The following is a 23,641-nucleotide window of genomic DNA, read 5'->3' as shown; positions in this document are numbered from 1 at the left end:
GCGGTTCCTTGAGGGCTTATGGAGCACTCCTGTACAGATGATAAATTAATGCATAAGATGGGAGTGGATTATGAAAGAACCAACCCAAACTTAGAACAATTAAAAAATGGTGATGCATTGAATCGACTCCAACTCTAGAGTGAACTACCTCAAAGATTATATAATTCTCAATAGAAAAAAAATAAAAATTTGAGTGGTGTGAAGGTGGGGTGAGGGAGGATTCCATATAGTTTTTATTTAATATGTTTTCTAATTAATCAACAGAGAGAAACCACAGAACCCAAGAATTGTTTTTGGTAACCAAGTATGCCAAGATGGATAAACTCTTGGATGAAGCAGGATCTTCATGATTTGCATAGGACCAGGGCAAAACCTTTTATTGTTAAAATATTTAGATTACACGTTTGACAGCCAAAGCAGCCACAGCAGCATTTCAGTTTGGGAACGTCAGATATGGTCTATCCCCAAGCATCTTTTCTTCTCCCGTTTCTTCTTCTACTGCTTCTCCTTTCCTCTTATCTTCCTCCCCAGAACTATAAAACTATAACATGGTAACGAAGCATACCACATCCATAGAGGTCTTCTCTTGTCCCCGTTCTCATCCCATTATATTCCTTCTCTGTCAATACAGTATCTTTTGAAAAATTAAGGTTCCCTCACTATCCAAAATTTATGTATGCTTTCATATGGAACAAGTTTCATTCTTAAACAATTCCATAGTTTTGATGAGTTACTCATGATTTATAATTAAAATGACAAAGAATCCCAGTCTAATATCTGGCCTGGATGGTGGGTAAAAATTGGTTCAACAAGGAACCATGCTCTTATCCTGACCTACATAACCCAGTCCAAAAATTGGTCCTATTTTAATATCTATGGGTATGGGCTTTTAATAATTAGGGTTTTATTTGTAATATAGTTTTGATGAGTTACTCATGATTTATAATTAAAATGACAAAGAATCCCAGTCTAATATCTGGCCTGGATGGTGGGTAAAAATTGGCTCAACAAGGAACCATGCTCTTATCCTGACCTACATAACCCAGTCCAAAAATTGGTCCTATTTTAATATCTATGGGTATGGGCTTTTAATAATTAGGGTTTTATTTGTAATTGGCTGAGGAATTATAATGCCCAAAAGTGAGGGCCTAAAGTGGTGTATGAAAATAAATATCTAACTAAAAGTGGTGCCCATTAGGTAATGTGGTTCACTAGTTTAGTCATTAAAGAGTCCAATACTGGTTTGTAGTGAGGGGCCCAAGTTATCTAGAAGACTTAGGCTTCAACAATTCTAATTAGTTAAGTATTTTAGAGTCCTTATTAGTTAGTGTAGCAGCTTAAGAGTTTCAGATTTTAAGAAACTTTCTTTTGTTTTCTTATACATATGTAACCACTTCCGCATGATGATGTTTACCGGACTAGAATACAGAATTTGGATTTGAATTATGTAGCTAAAAAGGCTTCCTTTTTCTCTTTCTTCAGTTACTATTCACTAGTACTATAACAGTCCCATAACAGCCTCTACCCCCTCTTTCCTCTTCAATTTCTTTTTCTCCCTCCCCAATGCAGGATACTAAAACCAGCAAATCAGCAAGCCTTTACAATCGTGTTCATCAGAAAATAGTTTAGATATGTGCCTGTGGAGCAGCTGATCGGATCTCTGATTTCTTGACTGGAATCTAGGATTGTATGGCTGCATCAAGAACTCTTAGTCCAGCATCTTTCTGCAGCTTTGGTTTAGCCTTGTATAAAAAGGAGATGCCTAACTAGGATATTATCAGTCTTCTAGTTAAATTACAGAAATGAAAGTACACTAGATCTAAAGTATCTTCATTTCCTAGATCCACACAAGAAGCAGAAAAATCAGATCAGTTGATCAGAAACATTGTCCGACATCATTAAACAGTGCTTCTTCTTAAGAAAACCAAACCACCATCGATTGGATCAAGTCACATGGATTGAGAAAGTAACTGGATGGGACCATAGTTATTAGAAGTTGTTGGGAATTAGCACTAATCCCAATAAGGGATTAGCGTCAATTCCAGGACCCGATAGGGGTCTTTTGGTCCTATCGGGTCCATATTTTGGTTAGGGTTGCGGCTTAAGTGAGGGGCTTTTATGTATTTTCTTCGTTTGTTTTAAGCAATATATATATACACTATATTGACCTGCGATCAGTCTATTCTGGACTGATCGCAGGCTGCTCTGTTTCTGGACAGCTTTCGGTCTCTCCTTCTTCTTCTCGTTTCTGGTTCTGGTTACATCTAATTAATATTGCAACATGGTATCAGAGCAGGTTTAATCAAATCGATTGGTCCAAACAAACCTTTCGCTGCTGATTTCAACCTAGCGATAAACTTCCTTGGTGTGCAGCCGCCTTCTTTGCTGCAATTACTATGACCTAATTAATATGAAGTGATCTACAGTACATGTAAGTCATCTTCCATACTGCTGCTATCGGTTTTATGCTGGATCTTACTGTTTAAGAAAGCTGCTGGACTTCTTCTCCTCTACCGATGGTTGCTACTACTACTTTGTCCTATTTATATACTTGCTGCTGAAAGTTGCTGCTGCCTACTATGTTTTTTGTCCATGCAATTAGCCTTCTTGCAGAATTTTTTGTTCTCCTATCAAAGGCTGATTCGACACTACTGCTGCCCCCATCAGCTGGTTATTTTTTGTTGAGCTTTGTGGTGTCCGATTGCTTACTGCTGCTGTTTTTCCTACTTGGTGGGTGATTATTATTTGATTCTCATGGCTGAGATCAAAGTCCCTACCCCTACTACTATTACCTCTTCTACCTTGGACAATGTTAATGTCAAGATTACATCTATCAAGCTTAAGGGAAGCTCGAATTACCTTATTTGGGCTCAGTTAGTCAAGGTGTATCTGATGGCGAAGGACAAGCTTGATTACACCATCTCTGATTCTCCCAAAGAATCTGAAACTGGTTATGCTCAATGGCAGAAAGAGAATGCATTAATTTTAATTTGGTTATGGAACAGTATGGAACCCGATGTCGTTGCCAATGTTATGTTTCATTCTACTACCAGGGGAGTGTGGAATGATTTGAAGGAGACCTACTCTCAGAAAAAGAATATGACCCGTATCTATGATATCTATGAAAAACTGTTTCAGTATCGCCAGTCAGACAAGCCACTTGCAGAATACTACAGTACTTTCAAGGGTATGGTTGAAGAACTCAATGTCTTTCAACCTTTGACCACTGACATTGACAAATTGAAGTCTCCGTGTAACGAGTTCTTCGTCTCCAAATTCTTGGTTGGTCTGAACAATGACTTAAAGGCAGTGAAGGGTCACTTACTTGCAGGAGATATTGTGCCTACTTTGAATGATACATATTCACTCCTGTAGCGCATTACCTCTTCCACCAAACCTGATCAGTCTTCCAAAGACAATTTTGCCTTCCATGCCAACCGTGGAGGAGGTCGCGGTCGTGGGGGAGGTCGTGGATCGGCTGGTCAAGGATCTGGTGGACAGCCCTCTGACCGTACTACAATCCAGTGTACTTTCTGTGGAAAGCCCAACCATACTATGGAGACTTGTTGGGCAAAGCATGGCAAATCAGAGTGGGAAACACAGCTAATCATACAGTGTCTGATGATGGTACGGACACAATGGTTCCAGTTGACACTAAACCAACACCTTCTTCAGGAGATTCAACTACCGGTCTGCTAGATGACATCAACCAGTTGCTCCGGCGCTTGCACACTCTTGAGGCATTTGCTAATACATCTATTGGTGCGTCTACATCCGCTGCTACCCTAGCCTACATAGGTACCTCAGCCCTTCTTACTACTACCTCTACCCCCTGGATCATTGATTCAGGTGCTTCTGCCCACATGACCGGTAAGTCATCACTTTTTAAGAATTTTTCTACTAGTTCCAGTCCTAACTCTGATTCTTGCTAATGGTGCTTCAACACTAGTTCTAGGTCACGGTTCTATCTCACCTACCCCATCCATAAACTTATCCTCTATCTTACATGTTCCTCAATTTCCATTAAGTCTTCTCTCTGTGAGTCAATAACTAGTTCGTTAAATTGCTCAGTAACATTCTTTCCTTCTTACTGTGTCTTTCAGGATCTTCACACGAGGAAGATGATTGGTGGAGGGCGTGAAAAGAATGGATTATATTACCTCAACAGCGGCTGTCCTACCTCTTCTGCTGCTGCTGCTACTGCTGTTGGGGACATCACTCCTTTGCAATGGCATTGTCGTTTAGGTCATTTGTCGCTTTCTAGGTTACAACTTTTATTTCCTAGTTTTAAGTCTACTCCTAGGTTAGAGTGTGAGGCTTATGAGTTGGAGATACATCACCGTGTGTCATTCCCATCTCGCTCTGTCTCGTAGTCCGTCTTCATTTTCTTTAGTCCATTCTGATGTATGGGGTCCTTGCAAAGTCAGTAATAGATTTAGGTTTTGGTATTTTATGACTTTTGTGGATGATCATTCATGCCTTATATGGCTTTACATGTTAAAGGACAGGTCTGAATTTTTACATGTATTTATAAAATTCCATAATGAAATAAAGACTCAGTTTAGCATTCCTATTAAAATCTTTCGTTTTGATAATGCTTTAGAATATGCTCAAACTGATATTTTTGATTTTTGTGATACTCATGGGATGATCCACCAAACTAGTTGTGCCTATACTCCACAGCAAAATGTAGTAGAGCGCAAAAATCGGCACCTCCTTGAGGTTGTCCGAGCCATGATAGCATATGCATGTTCCTAAGCATTTTTTGTGTGATGGTGTCTTAACTGCATGTCATTTGATTAACCGCATGCCATCCTATGTTTTGTCCGACAAATCTCCCTTCTCTGTTATGTTCCCTAATTTACTAAGTTTTCCTGTTCCTCCTCAGGTTTTTGGGTGTGTGTGCTTTGTTCATAATTTGCATATGCAGGTTGATAAACTGTCTCCTAGGTTTACTAAATGTATTTTTTTGGGCTATTCTCGTACTCAGAAAGGGTATAAATGTTATGACCCTACTTCACACAGGAACTTTGTTAGTGCCGATGTGACCTTCTTTGAAGGCACTTTATTTTACCCCCCTCCAGTGCCCTCGTCTAGTGTAGAGTGGTCTTCTCCATCTCCTCCACCCATACCCTCCCTTATACCCTTCGCTGATGCTCCTGGTGCTAGTGACTCCCCTCCTCTACATGTTTATCAACGTAGGAAGAAGATTAGACAGCCAAGTGGCGAGGTAAATACCTCAGATGCTTCACTCCTTCCACTGTCGGCTTCCTCAGGTGAAGCTCTTCTTCCTCCTCCATCTGATGACCTACCAATTGCGCACAGGAAATGAGGAAAGGTACTCGTTCTTACACTTACACATCTATGGTTGTGTATCCTACAGATAAATTTGTGTCTTTATCTCATCTTCCCTCTTCTATCCATGGTCTTGCCCTATCTCTTTCCACTAACCCTATTCCCTGTACCCATACTGAGGCCCTCCGTATCCCTGGATTGAAGGCTGCCATGGATGTAGAAATGGATGCCCTTTTGAGTTATGGTACCTGGAATCTGGTAGATTTACCTCCTGGTAAGGATCTGGTGAAGTGTCGTTGGGTGTACACTGTTAAGTATCATTCTGATGGCTCTGTTGAGAGGTTGAAGGCCCGTCTGGTTACTTAGGGGTATACTCAGACATATGGTGTTGGTTACTTTGAGACCTTCTCCCCGTTTGCTAGATTGAATTCTGTTCGTCTGCTTATTTCTCTTGCGGTCAACTTTGATTGGCCCATGTTTCAATTGAACATCAAGAATGCCTTCTTGTATGGTGATCTATAGGAAGAGGTGTATATGGAGCAACCTCTAGGATATGTTACTCAGGGGGAGAGTACAGGTCGTGTGTGTCACTTACACAAGGCTATATATGGGCTGAAACAGTCTCCTAGGGCATGGTTTAACAAGTTCATTGCTACCATAGTTACTTGTGGTTATTCTCAGTGTTATTCTGATCATTCTTTGTTTGTTCGTCGCAGAGGTGATAAGCTGGTTGTCTTGGTTGTATATGTTGATGACATTATTCTGACTGGTAATGATGAGGCAGGAATTTCTAAAGTAAAAGATCATCTCCAGCACCATTTTCAGACAAAGGATCTAGGCTAACTTCATTATTTCCTTAGGATTGAGGTAATCCGCTGCAAGAAAGGGATTAGTCTGTCTCAAAGGAAGTATGTGATGGATCTTCTATCTGATACTGGGATGCTTGCATCCAGACCCGTTGATATTCTTATGGACACTCACCAAAAATTTGGTGTGGATGTGATAGTGAACCTCTCTAAGATGTGCATCAGTACAGGAGCTTGATTGGCAAGTTAATTTACCTCCCTGTGACTCATCCTGACATTTCCTATTCTATTGGGGTCCTTAGTCAGTTCATGTAGACTCCTTAGAAAGCACATTGGGATGTTGTTCGTGTTCTTCATTGTCTAAAAGGTGCTCCTAGAAAAGGGTTGATTTATCGTTCGAATCGGCATATAGAACTAGTGGGGTATTCTGATGCTGATTAGGCTAGCTCTACTAGTGATCAGAGATCTACCACTGGATACTGCACTTTTGTTAGAGGTAATCTTGTTACGTGGCGCAGCAAGAAGCTGACTACTATTGCCCAGTCCAGTGCAGAAGCTGAGTACAAAGCCATGGCTCATACCACTGCTGAGTTGATGTGGCTGCGGCAGTTACTTTTGGAGCTAGGGTTTCCAATGACCAAGCCAATTAAAATGTATTGTGACAACCAAGCTGCGGTTTATATTGCTAGTAATCCGGTCTTCCATGAGAGAACCAAACACATAGAAGTGGACTGCCATTTTGTTCGAGATGCTGTTCTAAAGAGGCTGATTGAAACTCCCTTTGTTCCTTCATCGGATTAGTTAGCTGACATGTTCACTAAGTCCTTGTTTGCCCCTACTTTTCGCAATGGTTGTACCAAGCTGAGCATGGGTGATGTATATGCTCCAGCTTGAGGGAGAGTGTTGGGAATTAGCGCTAATCCCGATAAGGGATTAGCGTCAATTCCAGGACCCGATAGGGGCCTTTTGGTCCTATCGGGTCCATATTTTGGTCCTTTAGGGTTGCAGCTTAAGTGAGGGGCTTTTATGTATTTTCTTCTTTTGTTTTAAGCAATATATATACACTATATTGACCTGCGATCAGTCTATTCTGGACTGATCGCAGGCTGCTCTGTTTCTGGACAGCTTTCGGTCTCTCCTTCTCTTCTTCTCCTTCTCTCCTCTTCATCTTCTCGTTTCTGGTTCTGGTTACATCTGATTAATATTGCAACAGAAGTAAACAGGAAGATGCAACAAGCATCAAGATGTACAAGACAGATCACTATAGACTGAAATTACGAAAGTCTCGAGTTTAAAAAACACACACACAACAACAACACAAATGGTTATTCAAAAGTTTAAGCAGCAAATGATTCCAAGATCAGTGAATTGAAAATACAAGCACTAAACTCTTTAGTGCATATGCCGTGACCCACCCTATGCCCCCCTCCCCTCCGGCGGCCTCTGCTGCCGGCAACTCCCTTCCCCCTGCAACCTGCCTTCTCCCGCTTTCCAATTGCTACCTCCTCCTCCTCCTCCTCCTCCCCAGCCGATACCTTCTCCTGTTGATCGCTCCTATGCCTCTGTAGTCACCTCCTCCACCCATCCCTCAACTAGCCACACCCTATACTTTCACCCTTCGGTCATCCATGATTCCTTCCCTGTCGGCCTCTGTCCTCTTGGCCTCCTGGATTATGAGATTCTCAAGTGGAAGAACTGCGTCATTGGAACCTTGCTTGGAAGCAAGCCCCCTTTCACCTTGGCCAAAGCTTCACTATTGAAACAATGGAAGTCGGTATGCTCTCTGGCTATTTACATGCCAGACAATGGAATCTTCGTCTTCAACTTCGACGATGAATCGGACAAAGCTTTCGTCTTAGATGGAGGCCCCTGGTATGTTGGGAAGAAACCACTATTTGTGAGACAATCAGGGTTTAAAGTATCGGTCCGTATCGTACCGTATCGGTAAGAACTGATACAATACGGGCCAATACGATATATGAAATTTTTAAAACCCTTTTGTATCGATACGTATCTTACGATACATACCGATACGCACCGATACGTACCGATACTCTATGGAAAATTTAAAATCGAAGTGAAATGTATGTTTCAGTATGTATCGATACGTATCAGTATGTATCGGTATGTATCGGTGTGTATCGGTATGCATCGACCGATACGGTCATAAAATGGCTAGGATGGGTAATTTTTCAGAAAAACACAATTTTTTGAGGTGTTTTTGTTCCAAAGTTGCTGCCAACCATTTTCTCTCTAACTAAAGTGGAAATCAAAGTTGGGAACAAAGATTTTACATTTATGGGACAATTATAAACCTTGGATTCTTAATGCGATACTCTCAATTTACTGTTTATGCATAATACATGTTATATACTTATATATAGCTTTTTTTAACTATTTTTTTATGCAAAAGTATATAAAAAAGTGTTTTCTATCCATTTTATTTATGTGCGTATCTTTAGCGTATCTTAGCATATCTCCAATACAATACGATACCCTCCTATACGTATCTTAATTTTGGCCGACCAATAAGGCGATCGATATCAATACTTTAATCCTTGGAGACAGTGGGATGCTCAATCTTCTTTCAGCAAAAATGAGCCTTCATTCCTCTGTGGGTCTCCTTCCCCAATCTCCCCCTCCATTTCTAGTGTGTTAAGGGACTTAGCATAGTCAGCTCTCTCATTGGCAAACCACTGCATTCGGATAAGAGAACAAAAATCATGGATAGACTATCTTTAGCAAGAGTCTGTATCGAAGTACAAGTTGGAACCGAACTCCCATCTTCAATTACAGTGACGAATGGAGAGGGATTTTCTTATGAATGGATCCCCCTGTGTGCTCTTATTGTAATTGCTTTGGGCGTAAAACCTCCCTTTGCACGAAATCCACCAACGTTGTCCCTCCCAGCCATTGTAATCCAAATACGTCAGCAAACGAAGCTCTGTCGATTTCCCTCTCTCAGCTAGAATCTTCCAGAGAACATATTGTCAGCAGAAATAGAAATAAAAAATGAAGAAATCGGAACACTCTGGTGCTGGATACTGGTTTAGTTCCCTTGCCGAGTACTCTCCCGCCTATTATCATGAATGCCAGGACCCCTAGTCCCCCGTCGGAGGTTTTACACACTGGGTTCAACCCGTTCTCGGTTCTAGAGTTGTCAGAACTTGACACGGCCACTGTGCAATCTCTTCCACGTCTGGAATCTCAGCTTCCTGGTTGCCTGAGCATCTTCGCTGAACTTGCGCCCATCCCCAAACCGGTTCTTCCACCTCCTCTCCCTAGTTATGAATCCTTTGCACCTCCTTCCTCGTTGGTGGAACCTTCAACCCCCTATTCTCCTCCTTTTATTCAATCTTCCATGTCCCAACCTCTCCGGTCCAATCCCAAACCGGATTTTATCCCTTTAAGCCAGTTTTTACCCATCCACATGCTAAACCAATTCTCTAAATTTCCATCAGACCACCCCCTATATCCAGGCAACCTTTATAACCCGACCCACCCACTAAACCAACCCATCAATCCTAATCCTTAACCTGACCCATTCAACCCAACCACCCATAACCCAATCCTTTAAACTGGCCTTTCTTCCCTAACCTTCAACCCGACCCACCCATCCAACCTGACCCATAACCCGACCCATCTAATCTTTCCTCCTTACCCGCTAAAGCCCTCTGTCGGTTTGATCTCGAAGAATTCTCGCCTGCTACTGGTTCATCTACAATCTCCGTCTCCGACGATTTGCATGAAAATTTGGCCTCGACTCCGTCAATCAGAGTTATCACCCCCTCTCCCACTGCAGATGCCTCACCTCCCGTGCGCTCTGATGTTCTGCCATCAACCCTTCAGGTCGCCTTGCCTGCTACCTTGACGGCCTCTGTTGAAGAACTGGATGACAACTACTCTCACTTGGCCTTAGAAGGCCCAATCACCTCTTCATCTACCCTGATTATGTGCTCTCCCCATGTGGCGGCCTCCGAAGACTCCTTTGTCCCCTGTTCAAACTTACAAACGTCCACGGCTCCTCATACTAATCATGGCCTTATTAGTCTGCTCGTCGGTGACCATAGTGTGCCCTCTACGCAGCACTGCTCCTCAGCAAATATGGTCATCAACCCATTGCCTCAATTGAAGAGCTCCAGCCCTTCGCCCACTAGAATTCAATTTACCTGCATCGGTGCTATTCAGAATGTATCATCAGACACAGCAATCCATACAACCCAGAATTCATCCCTAGACACAACTCGGGATGACACCACTGCCCTCCACCAACACAACCATCACACCAACAATAACCCAATTCCCACCACCATCAACAAACCCTCCACTGTATATACTAAAAAACAGAAACCCAAAACCTCTGCCATCAACACCAAATCATCATCCACTTCAACCACCACTCTTGTCATTGGATATAGCCGTAAAACTCCCTCATCCACTGGTCTTCCCACCCCCATCACCCCCGTAGCTCAATCAAGCGTCCGATGCCCACATCTTCTGGTTCTCAATAATTCCTTGGACCATATAGAATGTCCGAGGTCTCAATTCCTTGGCTAAAAAAGTTGAAATCAGATCTCTCACTCCTCCTAGTCCAACCTCTATTGCCTCCTCGAAACTAGGGTGATCGAAGCCAATGCAACTCATGTTGCTTCGTCAATTGCTCCCAATTGGTCCTTCCTTCCCAATTACCTCCATAACCCAAATGGAAGGATTTGGATACTCTGGGACCCCTCTGTCCTCACCATATCCTGCCTTTCCTCCTCGGCTCAAGCTACCCACATCTTTATCTCTCATCATTCCGGCCCATTCATCTGCTTTCTCTCTACTGTATACACCCACAACAGGGCCTCTCTTAGGACCCCTCTCTAGGATGACCTTCTTTCCTTTGCCAACACCTTGGGCCCCAGACCTTGGGGCATAACTGGGGATTTCAATGTTATTCGGTTCAGCCATAAAAAACAAGGGGGTACCCATTGATTCTCAGGCAGTTGACTCTTTCAATGATTGCATTAATGATCTTAATCTCACAAACCTTAGATGGTCTGTTGTCAAGCTCACGTGGCACAACAAAAGATCTGGTAATCTCCACATGGCCTGTAAGCTTGATAGAGCCCTCGTTCATGAAGCTTGGCTTAACTCATTCCCCTCGTCCCATGCTAGTTTCGGTCTTCCAGGGATCTCTGACCATAGCCCCATCTCATTACATGTCCTTCCCTTCTGCTCCTTTGGCCCTAAACCTTTCAAATTCTTTGACATGTGGATCTCTCACCCGGATTTCCATTCTCTTGTCCACAGTGCCTGGCACAACCACACCTCTCATTCTCCTTTCCCTCTTCTTTCTTTTGCCATCAGACTCGAGAGTGTGAAACTTGCCCTTAAACTCTAGAACTCTTCCACCTTCGGCAACATCTCCTCTCGGGTCTCTTCTGCCCGAGACAAACTCTACTCTATCCAGTCTCGAATCCAACAGGATCTTCTCAACCCAATCCTTGTTGAGGAAGAGAAAGCAGCCACTTCTGATTTATCCCTGCTGCTGGACCAAGAAAAAAGTTTCTTGCGCTAGAAAGCCCAAATCAAATGGCTGGAACTGGGTGATTCTAACAAGGCTTATTTCCATTGCTCTCTTAAAGCCAGAAATAATGCCAATTCCATCCCGATGCTTATCTCCTCCTCCGAGGTAAATCTTTTTTCCCCGGATCACATCAAGGATGAAGCTGTCTCACTTCCAGAGGCTCTTCAGTCCCCCCTTTCACCCCCAGCCCCATCCCCCATAATCTCCTCAATAAGTCAGTCCCCGACGATTTTATTCCTTTTCTCCAATCCATCCCCAGTGAGGAAGAAATAATCCTGGCCATCCTGTCTCAAAAGTCCAACAAAGCTCCGAGCCCTTATGGCTTCAGTATGGGCTTCTTCTTTGCCTGCTGGAGTACCATCAGAAATGATCTCATTTATGCTGTAAGGAGTTTCTTCCTTAATCCAACCAAATTGAGGGAATAAACCATACCTTCCTCTGTCTCATCCCCAAAAAGGAAGGTGCGGTTTCCATAAATGACTTCAGGCCTATTTCTCTGTGCAACCTCCTGTACAAGTTCATTACTAAAATCCTTGCCAACAAGATCCAGAAAGTCATCGACTCCCTCATCAGTCCCAATCAATCTGCCTTTATTGCTGGTAAGAGTATTTCTAACAACATAATGCTTTGTCATGAGATCATTTGCGGTTTTGATCGTAAATCCCATACCCCTGTGGCCCTTCTCAAGATCGACATCCACAAAGCTTTTGATACCATTAGCTGGATTTCATTTACAATGTGCTGCTTCAAATGGCTTTCCCTCCATCTTTTGTTCACTAGATCCATGTTGCATATCCTCCCCTCGATTCTCCGTTCTGGTGAATGGCAACCCGACCGGATACTTCCCCTCGGGTTGTGGCATCCGTCAAGGATGCCCCCTTTCCCTTGCTTTTTTCCCTCTCCTTGGAAGTCCTATCTCGTTCCATCCAATCTACCACTAATCTCCACCTCATTTCTCCCATTCCAAAGTGTAAATCCCTCCTTTCCCATTTGGCATTCACTGATGACATCATGATTTTCTCCAAGGCTGATCCTCTCTCTATTTCTTCCATCATGTCCACCCTCCAATCCTTTGAATCCTTATCCGGTCTTAGCATTAACCTCCTCAAGTCCAATATCTTCATTTTGGAAGTCTCGCCTGATGTCCGTGACTCCCTCTTTGAGCTCTCTAGTATTCCGCTTGGATCCTTGCCTGTGAAATATTTAGGTCTTCCCTTGATATCCTCTAGGCTCTCTGCCCATCACTGTGCCCCCATGCTGGATAACCTTACGAAAAGGCTCCAGCTCTGGAAAGGTAAGCTTCTCTCTTTTGCAGGTCGTCTTACCTTGATTAGATCGGTACTCCAGTCCATGTATCTCTATTGGTCTGGTATCTATGCCCTTCTTGCTTCCATCATCAAATCCTATGAGGGTCTCCTCTACTCCTTCCTCTGGAAAGGCTTTGACTCCTCTAAATTCCTAAGGCCCTTAAGTTGGGAAAGGGTTTGCCTTCCTAAAGCCGAAGGTGGTCTTGGGATTAGAAGAATCAAAACCACCAACTCGGTAGGTATTCTCAAGCTCATATGGAAGATTGTGTCCAAACACAAAAGCATTTTGGTTAATTGGATTTACTCGGGTTTGCTCAAATCTAATTCCCTCTAGACCGCTCCCTCCATTCCTGATGCCTCCTAGATCCAGCAAAAAATTCTTGATCATAGATCCGTTGCCTTCTCGGCTATCTCCTTCGTTATTGGCAATGACCAGTCTATCTCCCTCTGGAAGGACCCCTGGCATCCTTCTGGCATTCTGTCTCTCCTTATCTCTCCTAGAACCATCTACTTCTCTGGCCTTCCTCCAAATGCCTCTGTCTCTTCTATTATCTCCACATCTGGCTGGTCCCCTCCCCCCTCCCCCATCCCTTGCTCGATCTCTCGTCTAGCCTTTCCCCTCTTCCCCCTGGTCGTAGAGGTAGGGACGACAAATGTAGTTGGCTTCCCTCCTCTAATGGAAGCTTTACTTCCGCCTACGCTTGGTCTTGTATCCATACCCCTTCCCGATGGTCCCTCGGCATAAGGTTGTTTGGTTCAAAAATCACATTCCCCGTCATAGCTTCACTCTATGGCGATGTCTGTCCAACTGCCTACCCACCCAATCTTTTCTCATTCATCGTCATATCCCAACCAACCCTGCTTGTTGCCTCTGTTCCCAGGGTATAGAGGACATCCCTCACCTCTTCTTCTCTTGTCATTTCCCTTCCCTCATCTGGAAGGCTGTCCTTTCCAAATGTTGGTGGAACAGAAGATCCATTCCTCCTTTTAATAGGGAATGGAACTGGATTGATATGACCTTCTATAGTTCCACCATCTGTGACTATTGGCAAATTGGCTTTTTGTGCTACTATTAACCACCTCTGGATGGAGCATTACATTCGTAGATGGACTCCCAAATCCCGTTCTCCAGACATTATTTGGAAAGCTATCAACTTTGATGTTAAGTCCAAAACCTCTTTCCTTTAAAATCGGCCAGTCCACAATACCTCCAGAAATTCCAACATCATTGCTTCCTGGAACCTTCAGATTTGTTGAGACTGTCGCTGTTTCAGAACAGCGTTAATCCCTTATCGGGATTAGCGCCATCTGGACAGTCCGATAGGGGCATACTTGTCCTATCGGACCTGCTTTGTTCCTATTAGGGTTTGGCTGTATGTTTGGGGGATATACTTGTAATCTTCCTCCATATTTTTAATAAATAGTCTCTAAGAGACCTGCAATCAGACATTCTGGACTGATCGCAAGCTGTGCTCTATTTTTGGAACTGCTTGTGGTTTCTCCTTTCTTTCTTCTCTTCTCTTCTCTTCTTCTTCTCTTCTTCTCTTTTCTGGTTTCTGGTTTTGGCTACAAGGATTTAATATTGCTACATGGTATCAAAGCAAGTCTAATCAAATCGATTGGTTACAAAAAAAAAAGATCCATCACTGCTGATTTTGACCTAGCGCTAATTCTCTTTGGTGTGCAGCCGCCTTTTTGCTGCAATTACTATGCCCTAATCATTATGAAGTGATCTACAGTACATGTAAATCAACTTCTATCCTACTGCAACCAGTTTTGATGCCGGTTACTTATTATTCTTAAAGCGGCTGGCCTTGTTCTTCACTATCGATGGCTGCCGCTACTACTTCTAAGTCTGTTTATACTTGCTGCTGAAAGTTGCCGCTGCCTGCTGTGATTTTGACCCATGCGACTAGTTTTTCATGCAGAGTTTTTGGTCTCCCATCAAGGCTGACTCGACCCTTACTGCTGCCCCTATTACCTAAATTTTTTTATTGAAATTTGTGGTGTCCGATTGCTCTCTGCTGCTGGTTTTTCGGATCTGATTGGTGGGAGATTATTATTTGATTCTCATGGCTGAGATCAAAGCCCCTACCTCCACTACTACCTCTTCTACCTCGGACAATGTGAATATCCAGATTACATCTATCAAGCTTAAGAGAAGCTCGAATTACCTTCTTTGGGCTCAGTTAGTCAAGGTTTATCTGATGGCGAAGGACAAGCTTGATTACACCACCTCTGATCCTCCTAAAGAATCTGACACTGGTTATACTCAATGGCAGAAAGAGAAAGCATTAATTTTAATTTGGTTATGGAACAGTATGGAACCAGATGTCGTTGCCAATGTTATGTTTCATTCTACTGCCAAGGGAGTATGGAATGACTTGAAGGAAACCTATTCTCAGGAGAAGAATATGACCCGTATCTATGATATCTATGAAAAACTGTTTCAGTTTCGCCAGTCAGACAAGCCACTTGCAGAATACTACAGTACTTTCAAGGGTATGGTTGAAGAACTCAATATCTTCCAACATTTGACCACTGACATTGCCAAATTGAAGGCTCAGCATAACGAGTTCTTTGTCTCCAAATTCTTGGCTGGTCTGAACAATGACCTGAAGGCGGTGAAGGGTCACTTACTTGCAGGGGATACTGTGCCTACTTTGAATGATACCTACTCATGACTGCAGTGAATTATCTCTTCCACAAAACCTGATTAGTCTTCCAAAGACAATTCTACCTTCCATGCCAACCATGGACGTGGTCGCGGTCATGGGGGGTTGTGGGTCAGCTGGTCGAGGATCTGGTGGACAGCCCTCTGACCGTACTGCTCACCATTGTACTTTTTGTGGAAAGCCCCACCATACTGTGGAGACTTGTTGGGCAAAGCATGGCAAACTAGAGTGGGCAACACAGTTAGCTAATCATGCAGTGTCAGATGATGGTACGGACACAATGGCTCCAGTTGACACTAAACCATCACCTTCTTCAGAAGATTCAGCTACCGGTCTGCGACTCTGCGCAATGACATCAATCAGTTGCTCCGGCGCTTGCACACTCTTGAGGCATCCTCTAATACATCTAATGGTGCGTCCACATCCGCTGCTACCCTAGCCCACACAGGTACCTCAGCCCTTCTTACTACTACATCTACCCCCTGGATCATTGATTCAGGTGCTTCTGCCCATCTGACCAGTAAGTCATCACTTTTTAAGAACTTTTCTACTAGTTTCAGTTCTAACTCTGTGATCCTTGCTAATGGTGCTTCAACACCGGTTCTAGGTCATGGTTCTATTTCACCTACCCCATCCATAAAATTATCCTCTATCTTACATGTTCCTCAATTTCCATTAAGTCTTATCTCTGTGAATCAATTAACTAGTTCGCTAAATTGCTCAGTAACATTCTTTCCTTCTTACTGTGTCTTTCAAGATCTTCACACGAGGAAAACGATTGGTGGAGGGCATGAAAAGAATGGATTATATTACCTCAACAGCGGTTGTCCTACCTCTTCCGCTGCTGCTACGGCTATTGGAGATGTTACTCCCTTCCAATGGCATTGTCGTTTAGGTCATTTATCGCTTTCTAGGTTATAAATTTTATTTCCTAGCTTTAAGTCTGCTCCTAGGTTAGAGTGTGAGGCTTGTGAGTTGGGGAAACATCACTGTGTGTCATTCCCCTCTCGCTCTGTCTAGTAGTCCGTCTTTATTTACTTTAGTCAACTCTGATGTATGGGGTCCTTGCAGAGTCAGTAATAGATTTGGGTTTCGGCATTTTGTGACACTTGTGGATGATCATTCTCCCCTTACATGGCTTTACATGTTAAAGGACAAGTCTAAATTTTTACATGTATTCAAAAAATTTCATAATGAAATAAAAACTCAGTTTGGCATTTCTAGTAAAATCTTTCGTTCTGATAATGCTTTAGAATATGCTCAAACTGATATTTCTGATTTTTGTGATAATAATGGGATGATCCACCAAACTAGTTGTGCTTATACTCCACAGCAATATGGAGTAGCAGAGCGCAAGAATTGACACCTCCTTGAGGTTGCCCGGGCTATGATGTTGCATATGCATGTTCCTAAGCATTTTTGGTGTGATGGAGTCTTAACTGCATGTCATTTGATTAACCACATGCCATCATCTGATTTGCCTGATAAGTCTCCATTCTCTATTTTGTTTCCTAATTTACCAAGTTTTCTCATTCCTCCTCGGCTTTTTGGGTGTGTGTTTTGTTCATAATTTGCACATGCAAGTTATGACCCTACTACACATAAGAACTTTGTCAGTGCCGATGTGACCTTTGAAGGTACATCATTCTACCCTCCTCCAGTGCCCTCGTCTAGTATAGAGTGGTCTTCTCCCTTCCCTCCACCCATACCCTCACTTTTACCCTTCCCTGATACTCCTAGTGCCAGTGACTCCCCTCCTCAACAGGTTTATCAGTGCAGGAAGAAGATTGGACAGCCAAGTGGCAAGGTAATTACTCCAGATGCTTCACTCCTTCCACTGTCGGCTTCCTCAGGTGAAGCTCTTCTTCCTCCTCCATCTGATGACCTACCAATTGCGCACAGGAAATGAAGAAAGGTACTCGTTCTTACACTTACACATCTATGGTTGTGTATCCTATTGATAAATTTGTGTCTTTATCTCATCTTCCCTCTTCTATCCATGGTCTTACCCTATCTCTTTCCACTAACCCTATTCCCCGTACCCATACTGAGACCCTCCGTATCCCTGGATGAAAGGCTGCCATAGATGTAGAAATGGATGCCCTTTTGAGTCGTGGTACCTGGAGTCTGGTAGATTTACCTCCTGGTAAGGATCTGGTGAAGTGTCGCTGGGTGTACAATGTTAACTATCATTCTGATGGCTCTGTTGAGAGGTTGAAGGCCCGTATGGCTGCTAAGGGATATACTCAGACATATGGTGTTGATTACTTTGAGACCTTCTCCCCAGTTGCTAGACTGAATTCTGTTCGTTTGCTTATTTCTCTTGCGGTCAACTTTGATTGGCCCTTGTTTCAGTTGAACATCAAGAATGCCTTCTTGTATGGTGATCTGTAGGAAGAGGTGTATATGGAGCAACCTCCAGGGTATGTTGCTCAGGGGGAGTACAGGTCGTGTGTGTCGCTTACATAAGGCTATATATGGGCTGAAACAGTCTCCTCGGGCATGGTTTGACAAGTTCAGTGCTACCATAGTTACTTATGGTTTTTCTCAATGTTATTCTGATCATTCTGTGTTTGTTCGTCGCAAAGGTGATAAGCTGGTTGTTTTGGTAGTATATGTTGCTATTATTCTGATTGGTAATGATGAGGCAGGAATTTCTAAAGTAAAAGATCATCTCCAGCACCATTTTCAGACAAAGGATCTAAGTCAACTTCATTATTTCCTTGGGATTAAGGTAATCCACAACAAAAAAGGGATCAGTCTGTCTCAAAGGAAGTATGTGGTGGATCTTCTATCTGATACTGGGATGCTTGGATCCAGACCCGTTGATATTCCTATGGACCCTCTCCAAAAGTTTGGTGTGGATGATGGTGAACCCCTCCAGGATGTGCATCAGTACAGGAGCTTGATTAGTAAGTTGATTTACCTCACTATGACTCGTCCTAAGATTTCCTATGCTGTTGGAGTTAGTCAGTTCATGCAGTCTCCTTAGAAAGCACATTGGGATGTTGCTGTTCGTTTTCTTTGCTATCTATAAAGTGCCCTTGGAAAAGGGTTGATTTGTCGTCCTAATCAACATATGGAACTAGTGGAGTATTCTGATGCTGATTAGGTTGGCTCTGCAAGTGATCGACGATCTACTACTGGATACTACACTTTTGTTGGAGGTAATCTTATTACGTGGCGTAGCAAGAAGCAGACTAGTATTGCTCAGTCCAGTGCAGAAGCAGATTACAAAGCGATGGCTCATACTACTATTGAGTTGATGTGGCTGAGGTCGTTACTCTTGGAGTTGGGGTTTTCAATGAACAAGCCAATGAAGATGTATTGTGACAACCAAGCTGCAGTTTACATTGCTAGTAACCTTGTCTTCCATGAGAGAACCAAACACATAGAAGTGGACTGCCATTTTGTTCGTGATGATGTTCTAAGAAGCTGATTAAGACTCCATTTGTTCCTTCAACGGATCAGTTAGCTGACATGTTTACTAAGTCTTTGCTTGCTCCTAATTTTAGCAATGGGTTTACCAAGCTGAGCATGGGTGATGTTTATGCTCCAGCTTAAAGGGGGTGTTGAGACTGTCGCTGTTTCAGAACAGCACTAATCCCAATAAGGAATTAGCGCCATCTGGACAGGTCTGATAGGGGCATACTTGTCCTATTGGACCTGCTTTGCTCCTATTAGGGTTTGGTTTGGGGGGTATACTTGTAATCTTCCTCCATATTTTTAATAAATAGTCTCTAAGAAACCAGCGATCAGACATTTTGGACTGATCGCAGGCTGTGCTCTATTTTTGGGACTGCTTGCAGTTTCTCCTTTCTTTCTTCTCTTCTCTTCTCTTCTTCTTTTTTTTTTTCTGGTTTCTGGTTTTGGCTACAAGGATTTAATATTGCAACAAGGTTGATTTCCTCCATCCCACCTGATGTCATCCTGGGTTTGGCTTCCCCCCCTCTTTTGCTGCTAGTCATTGCTGATGATTTGTCTTTAGTCTTTTGTATTAGTAGTTGTAGTTGTTTGTATTTGTTTCAGGTTTTAGTGCCAGGCTCTTGGCCCTGGTCTTCTTTATTGGCCTTGGCCTTCCCCCCCCCCCTTTTTTTCCTTTGTACATTCTTTCTTTTGGAGATGAATTATTTATTCATCAAAAAAAAAAAAAAAGGAAGAAAAAATTTTAAAACGTCAAACTGCCTATTGCAGTTGGTGAAGCTGTGGTGCGCTATGCCCACGCTCACCAGGAGGTCTTGAGTTCGACCCTCCTGGTCGTTACCTTTCCCCCCCAACCCTTCTATACAGTGGCACCAATCTTAAATTAAAAAATAATAACAATAATAATAAATAAAAGTAATGTAAGCAATTCATTCAACCATTCACACAAAAGGTCAGGTACCAAGTACACTCATTAGAATTTAATGGCACAAAAACAAAATAAAGATATAAAATACAAATGCAAACCTGTGACAGAGATACTGAAAGTTGGCCCCACTTTCTCTGGAAAGTGCTTGGATCTAAGACAGTTCTTGCATTAAGCTTCAAAGGAGGGGGTGCAGGTGCAGCTGGAGGACCTAAACCAAGCAGATCATCAATAGCCAAGCCATCTTGCGGAGAATACACCGGTAAAGCTTGGTTTTGAAAAGCAGGTTCTAATTGCGTCTGTGAAGCAGTCAAACCATCGTATACAGGAGCACTGTATGCAGAGCCATTGCTACTAGGACCTCTACTTTCTTCCTTCTCTGAAGTGCTTAGCAGTAGATCATTGTCACTTGCTTCAACTCTCTGGGCCGGACTTACATTATCAGCCGATTCGATTCCTACAGACAAACTTCCAAGTTCTTCTGAAAACTCAAACGGCCCTTGGTGTTCTTTATCGGTGAACATATAAGATGGCTGCAACATTTTCATGCCTCAATTAGGCTTGAAGTGATTCCACATCCAAATCCTTAATGGAAAAAGAAATGAGAATATGTAGAACCAGTAAGAAGTCACATAGAATATGACTAATTGATTATATTCAATTAAAAATTAGTTTGTGTCTGTAATCCTTAGTTTAATTGATGATATTCAATTACAAATCAGTTTGTGTGTGTGTGATCCTTAGAAGTAAATTTTGCTTCGCTGGCCACTACGATTTGGTCCCAGAAAAATGAAAATTTTTGGTATTTCGACATTTCAAAGAAATGTTTCAGCCACTATAATATTTAAAAAAAAGTACTACTCCCTAAAAATATCATCTATATACCGAGGTATAGATTTATTGCCACTTGCGTACTTACAAAGGCAGAGTTTTCCTTGAAGGTATTTTAGTACATATGAGCCGAAGTAGGGGGAATTTTTAAGCTACAAGCAACCAAATGAGGAAACCGGTTTGCCCTAAATTTTTTGTTTCAACATTTAAAGAAAATATAAATTTGTAACTGATTTTGAGTTTCGCAAAAAAGATCCCAATGGAGTTCTAGTGTATTTAGGCAAAAAGGCTGAAATGGCCAAAAACCCAAATTAAAAACTGAATTTTTTGGGAAGAGTTTTGTTTCACTTCTCATCCAACTTTACTCCTAAGCTATGCAGATGATCTCTTTTCAGGTGGATAAAGGTATCACCATATTCAGGATTCAAAGAGATACCATACTGGTCTGGATTTTTCGGTGTTCCTAATCAATCGAATAGAGTAATATGTTTCCCGGGAGCACATAAATTTCTTTATGTTATTTTACGATACGAAATTTCGGATCAAATCTTCAGCATTGAGATGCTTAACGAAGCCGTTCCAGTTAATTGCACTGCAATCAAAGCTGAAATATAAGAAGATGACAACTAAAGTGTAATCCCTCTTATATAATTGGGGCAAAATGACCACAAAACAGAGATGGCATCAATAGAATAAGTACTGGTTCAGTGAAATATCATCTAGATTTTTGGGCCCTGAATGATGAAGTATGTTTCTTACGCACCCTAGAAAGAAAGCCCTGGCAACATGGATCATTACACCTCAATGATGCAAAATGAGAATATTGCATAAAACTGATCTTACATGCAAGAAATGCAGATTATCTTTAAACGTGTTTACATAGGAAAATCTAAAGGTGACGAACTGTGATAGTTTTTCCTATTCTCCTTTGTTTTTCTTTAATTTCTTTCCCCTGCCCTGCTCCCAGCGCCATCCATGAGGCCATGACCAGTCACATCTGGCCTTTGATCTCCCTCACCCCCTTCTTTTCTTCTCTACAACTTTGGGACATCATTCATCTCCCTTGGGTGATTCTGTATGCAAACCTTCAGCCCTGGATACTACTTGACCTAGGAATTTATGACCAAAAATTGTTTCAGAGTTTTGTTTCTTCTGCTAGACCTGAGTTGCAGCAATTCTATCAAGCCGAGGTCATTTGGGAGGGTTCTATCAAGCAAAAAAGTGCCTGGTCTACCTCCGTCACCTTCTGCTGAGAGGAAGAAGAAGAGGCTTATTCTCCATATTTTCTATAATGTACATATTTTATTAAATTACCCTTAAGCCCTTAATTCCCTTAAGTTATTTCTGTTTGACTCCCACCCTTGTAGAAATCCCAAATACGTCCTTCCCTCCTAAGTCTAATTCCATTTTGTTCCTGCCCTTGTTCACTCTTCCTTAAAAGGGTTCAGAACTTCCATATATTTTTGGTTATGCTACTAAGCTCTTAACTTGGGTTACTATTCATGTGGCCCATAGTGATCCCAAGGTAGAGATTTATGACCCGGGATTGCATCACTTTTGGAGGAGTATCTTTTCTCTTCGTCTTTACTTTATCCTTAGGGCTAGAATTATTTTCTTTCAGTGATAGAACTCACCACCATCTTTTATAACATAAGGAAGAAGAAATGGAAGAAGCATTTACCTGACGGAGGAAGAATGGATCGATGGGGAAGGGAGGAAGCACACACGGCCAACTCTTGGCTCCAAGCTACAGTAACTGCAACTCCAACTAAATTGAATTCATTCCAATATTTCATTGTTGGGTTACATAGTTATACAGACCCCAACTAACGTTGACTCAAATAAGGAAATGTGAAACTGGAACCAACCTAAACAAGGAAACTAACAACTCAATGTAATCTCCTACATATATCTAACACTAAAATAAAATGCAATAAAAAAAAATCCCTAAATAACTAAATAAACCCCTACCAACCCTTATTGGACCAAAATCCCAGTTTGGGTTCCAGATCAAACCATGGCAATCCAGACACGATAATGCCACTGCATCAAAAAGGCTTCGATAAAAAAGAAAATGTGCTTTAGCAGTTGAATTAGAAATGATAAGTCTGCCTTTCCGCAAGCGAGATTACGAAACAAACACCTTCAAAAGACAAATTTCACGATGACACGGGTGGTAACAGAATCCTGCGACAAAAAGGTGCAAAACTTATTTTCTTGCAGCTAACACTGAACAAAGATGTAATCATTTAAATTTTGGTCTACTTGCTGTGGTTATGCAGGTGCAGTTTGGTTGATTAGGCAAATTTGCCAGCCGAAGCAGCTTAGGTGGCTGTTCAGTCATCTAGAACCAGAATTGACATAAATTTTCAGTACTCTCCCCTACTTAGTTTCTGATATGCATTCTAAAAAGACTGTTTGGCACTATAAATAAGTTCCATGGGAACTTCTGAACTTCTCAACTTTAGTGCCTCCCATTCATTTGCCACACCATATTTAGCATCAGCGATCCTCCATAAGCTATTGATTCGGAACTGAATCTCCAGACATATTTTGGAAAATAAAGTTTTGTGAAAGGGAGTAATGCATCTAAATTCCAAACCTCCTTTCCTCCTTAGGAACAAGATTCTTCCTCCAATCATCTGTTACAGCCTTTCTGCCGCTAATACCAGAACCATGATTAAAATTAAATATGGGAAATGAATTGGAATGCTCTCCAATGCAGGCTTGATTAGGGTACGTCTGCCTCTAGATAAGTATTGACCCTTCCAGGCAGGGCAGTTTCTTCCTCCACTCTTTCACCCACT

General features: G+C 42.3%; 1 protein-coding gene across 1 annotated transcript in view; it reads right to left on the bottom strand.

The window, feature by feature from the left end:
- The window catches only part of LOC122064931 (beta-adaptin-like protein A), a 61,829-nt gene that overhangs the window by 19,464 nt on the left and 18,724 nt on the right, over positions 1–23,641 (bottom strand). Inside the window, exons 10-11 of the mRNA XM_042628719.1 lie at positions 20,105–20,536; positions 3–29 (exon numbers count right to left, since the gene is read on the bottom strand). Of these exons, the coding sequence (XP_042484653.1) occupies positions 3–29; positions 20,105–20,536 (459 nt within the window). The remainder of the gene's footprint in view (positions 1–2; positions 30–20,104; positions 20,537–23,641) is intronic.

This window comes from Macadamia integrifolia, chromosome 2, assembly GCF_013358625.1.
Source record: "Macadamia integrifolia cultivar HAES 741 chromosome 2, SCU_Mint_v3, whole genome shotgun sequence".
Taxonomy (NCBI): domain Eukaryota; kingdom Viridiplantae; phylum Streptophyta; class Magnoliopsida; order Proteales; family Proteaceae; genus Macadamia; species Macadamia integrifolia.
This window is presented reverse-complemented; position numbering and strand designations above follow the sequence as displayed.